Source organism: Glycine max, chromosome 9 (assembly GCF_000004515.6).
Source record: "Glycine max cultivar Williams 82 chromosome 9, Glycine_max_v4.0, whole genome shotgun sequence".
Taxonomy (NCBI): Eukaryota; Viridiplantae; Streptophyta; class Magnoliopsida; order Fabales; family Fabaceae; genus Glycine; species Glycine max.
The window spans coordinates 3,857,641-3,861,182 of NC_038245.2; the positions used below are offsets into that span (position 1 = coordinate 3,857,641).

The following is a 3,542-nucleotide window of genomic DNA, read 5'->3' on the forward strand; positions in this document are numbered from 1 at the left end:
TATATTTTTAGTACCTATAATTTAATATTTTTTATTAAAAATTTATTTATTTTATTTTTAATCTTTTAGAATACTTTAAATAACATTTTTTAATAGAAAAAATATTATTTAAAATGTCTTAAAAACTAAAAACAAACATAATTAATAAAGATTAAAAAAATAATTTTAAAAGGAAAAAAATAAAAAAATATTAATTACAGCAACTAAAAATATATTTAAAGTTTTTGTTTATTATGAATATGAATTGAAATGTGTATTTTAAGAATTTTGTTATAATCTATATAAATTTATTTACATTTATTTTTATTTGTAAAGAAACTTATTTAATCTACTGTATAAAAAACTTAAATCAACAAGTACGTGTTCTGAATAGTAATGAGTTCAAATCTCTTAAATAAATGATAAAAATTTGAATTCTGACTTTTAATCTGTCGAAACAGATTATATTACTAAAAATACTTCTTATAAATACATTACTTGTAAAACAAAACATTGCTTTCAAAAAATGAAAAACAAAACATTATTATCAAACTTGTGATTCCTTAATTAGTGAGGAGAAAAAGGGAAATTCCTTCTTGATGACAAAGTGAAAAAAAAAACACAAAAAGAGAATAAACAAAAGGTTTCGTAGAAGTTGCTAACGGTAGATGCAGAGCAGAAGAAACAGAGGAAGCACGCAGTGTGTGTTGTTGTTGTGGTTCCTCTGAGTTCCGAGTGGACTCAGTTACAGAGCAATAATGAGTCAGGAATCGTTTATATATAGCTTCGTGGCTCGTGGGACGATGCTGTTAGCAGAGTACACGGAGTTCACTGGAAACTTCCCTGCCATTGCAGCTCAGTGTCTTCAGAAGCTTCCATCTTCCAACAACAAGTTCACTTACAACTGTGACCACCACACCTTCAATTTCCTTGTTGAAGATGGTTATGGTAATGCCCCCCCCCCCCCCCCCCCCCAGGTGACTTGATCCTTAGTTTCTATGAATTACATGTTTTGTGTGAATCAAAGATGAAAGTGGAGTTTGAATTGTTAGTTTTTAGGTGTATTTTTTATCCGCGAATGTTAGTTTGTTAGAATGACAGTTTTTGTTAGCGGAGGGGATCAAACCCGCAAACTTTTCTCTCTTTCCTTCTTCCTTAACCATCCAACTCACCTTATATCTCCTAGTTTTTAGGTGCTGGATCTAGTTTTGAAAATGGATGTGTCACTTTAGGGGGTGGGTTGAGTGAGCATAAAGGTTTCATTTTTGGGGTTTTATTTGACTTTTGAATTGATTTTCCTGTTGGGTTTTGTTTGTTTTTTAATGGGTACTTCTCAAATTTTGTAAGTTAGAATTTGGGTTGTTAAGTTCGAATTAAGGTTTGTTAGTCTCCTATAATAAGTGTTTGATTTTGCCTTTTGGTGACATTAATTATATATAGGAATTAGTAACACCTGATTTCAATGTGCTACTGAAGACTTTGCAAATAATGCTTAATTTTTTGTTTATATAGCTAACCAACAATGCAACCTCTAGATGGATGTGTGTGTGTGTGTGTGTGTTTGTTTGAAATCGGGTGGTTTTACTTTTGGTCAACTTCTTAGATTAAAATCGTTGAGTTGTAGTGCAATGAGCATTTTTAATGCTTTACATATTGGCTTTCTGTAAATTGCAGCTTACTGTGTTGTTGCTAAGGAATCTGTTAGCAAGCAGATCTCTATTGCTTTCCTTGAACGTGTCAAGGCTGATTTTAAGAAAAGATATGGGGGTGGAAAAGCAGATACAGCCATTGCCAAGAGTCTGAACAAGGAGTTTGGGTACACTCATTCTGTTCTCAATCTTTGATGGTGTTTTGGATATGTTAATGCTTGGATAGACAAATTGTATAGAAAGTTAAATCATATGTGTGCTCATTTGCAGACCAGTTATGAAGGAGCACATGAAGTATATCATCAATCATGCTGAAGAGATTGTAAAGCTAATAAAAGTGAAGGCTCAAGTTTCAGAAGTTAAAAGTATCATGTTAGAAAATATAGACAAGGTACTGTATTGTTTAGGAGTTAGGCTATTTTTATTTTTTTACCCTGGTATTCAGTCATTTCCTAGTGCAGTCGTCACTCTGCATCTTGGCTTAATGTATAGTCCATTAGCATTTTTATGTTCTTCACTCTTGAAATCAAGTATGAAAGCAAGGGGTGGAGGGATTTGATTCTGTGAGGTTTGCTATGTTTGTCTGCCGACTTTATTGCAACTTTTGGATAATATCCAGAAAAGTTCAAGATTTGAAAATTTGTAAAACAATGTGAAATGATTGGAGAAGCAGTATGCTTCTATTCTTGCTCCTTCTTCACCTTATTGTTGGTGATGACTTGCAATGACAGTTTGATGAGTATTCTATTCCTGTGAATCTGTCATTATAGAACTATTTTCTCTCAATCAATCATTTTCTGCTCTTTGTGGACAATAAGTTCCATTCCACTATTCAAAACTTGGCAAAATCACAACCTATTAAGTTCTGTATAATTATTAACAAAATTTCCTTGAATTATTCTGTTTGTATCTGTTGCCATAGCTCACGCAATTGCCTTTATTTGAAGTTGTATATATTCTAGCCAGATAGACAATGTGTTGATTGTAATTTTAGACAACATAGTATTATACTTTGACATCTTTATTTTCACTATGTGTTTTCAGGCCCTTGATAGAGGAGAAAATCTAACTATTCTTGCGGATAAGACGGAGGCATTGCGTTCACATGTGAGTAAAGTTGATTTAGGTTAGACATTTTTTTGCTTTAACTTATGCTTTATAAGGCTGAGGACTTCCTAAATTTCAGGCTCAAGATTTCAGAAAGCAAGGAACACAAGTTCGTCGGAAGATGTGGTATCAGAACATGAAAATTAAATTGGTTGTTCTGGGAATATTGTTGGTTTTGGTCTTGGTTATCTGGCTTTCTATTTGTGGTGGATTTGATTGTACAAACTGGCAGTGATTGAAAGTTTCCAGATAGTTTTTTTTTTAAATGATTAATGATGTATAAGGGAACAATTTAGCAAGACAATCAACTGAGAAGGGGGAGTTTGGCAATTGGAAAAAAAATTCTCACCTTCTTTGGTGGTTGATAATGACATATATGTTCTTGGAAATTCTTGAATAGAGGGAGAGGAGAATGCATGTGTGGCTGTGTACCATGTGGCACACACAAAAAAAATGTATGAACTTAATTTCTGTGAGTTTTGAACAACTTATTTGATATTTACTCTCCAATAAAATAGGAATAATTTTTTAAAGGCTAACTTATACTTTTTTTTCTTAATCTTATTTTTAAGATTAATTTTGATCATTTATCTTTTAAAAAATTTATTTTGACCCTTTAGCTTTTAAATTTGAGTCAATTTGGTCATTCTAAAATAATAATAATTTTTTATTTTTGGGATACAATTTAAAATTTTTTATTTATTTTATTTTATTTTATTTTTATTAATTTAAAATTAAAATTTATTTTATTAAATTCACCTACATAAAAATTTTATTTTCTCATTTCTTGCATACCAAATGATGCAC

General features: G+C 31.1%; 1 protein-coding gene across 2 annotated transcripts; it reads left to right on the forward strand.

Annotated features, from left to right (window-relative positions):
* The first annotated feature begins 597 nt into the window (after positions 1–597).
* On the forward strand, positions 598–3,199 carry LOC100786244 (vesicle-associated membrane protein 724). 2 transcript variants are annotated; one of them, XM_003533355.4, is made up of 5 exons: positions 598–927; positions 1,654–1,795; positions 1,899–2,019; positions 2,673–2,735; positions 2,815–3,199. In XM_003533355.4, the coding sequence occupies exons 1-5, from the start codon at positions 738–740 to the stop codon at positions 2,968–2,970; spliced, it is 672 nt and encodes a 223-aa protein (XP_003533403.1). In that variant the 5' UTR covers positions 598–737; the 3' UTR covers positions 2,971–3,199. The 2 variants fall into 2 exon arrangements, with proteins under 2 accessions (XP_003533403.1, XP_040861296.1); XM_041005362.1 differs by having other exon boundaries at positions 607–927; positions 2,829–3,199.
* Positions 3,200–3,542: the final 343 nt, after the last annotated feature.

Coding starts and splice junctions, on each gene's coding strand:
- LOC100786244 (XM_003533355.4), top strand. CDS start 738: ATGAGTCAGGAATCGTTTATATATAGCTTCGTGGCTCGTGGGACGATG. Junction 928..1,653: donor CCTTGTTGAAGATGGTTATG/GTAATGCCCCCC, acceptor TGTAAATTGCAG/CTTACTGTGTTGTTGCTAAG. Junction 2,736..2,814: donor CGGAGGCATTGCGTTCACAT/GTGAGTAAAGTT, acceptor CCTAAATTTCAG/GCTCAAGATTTCAGAAAGCA.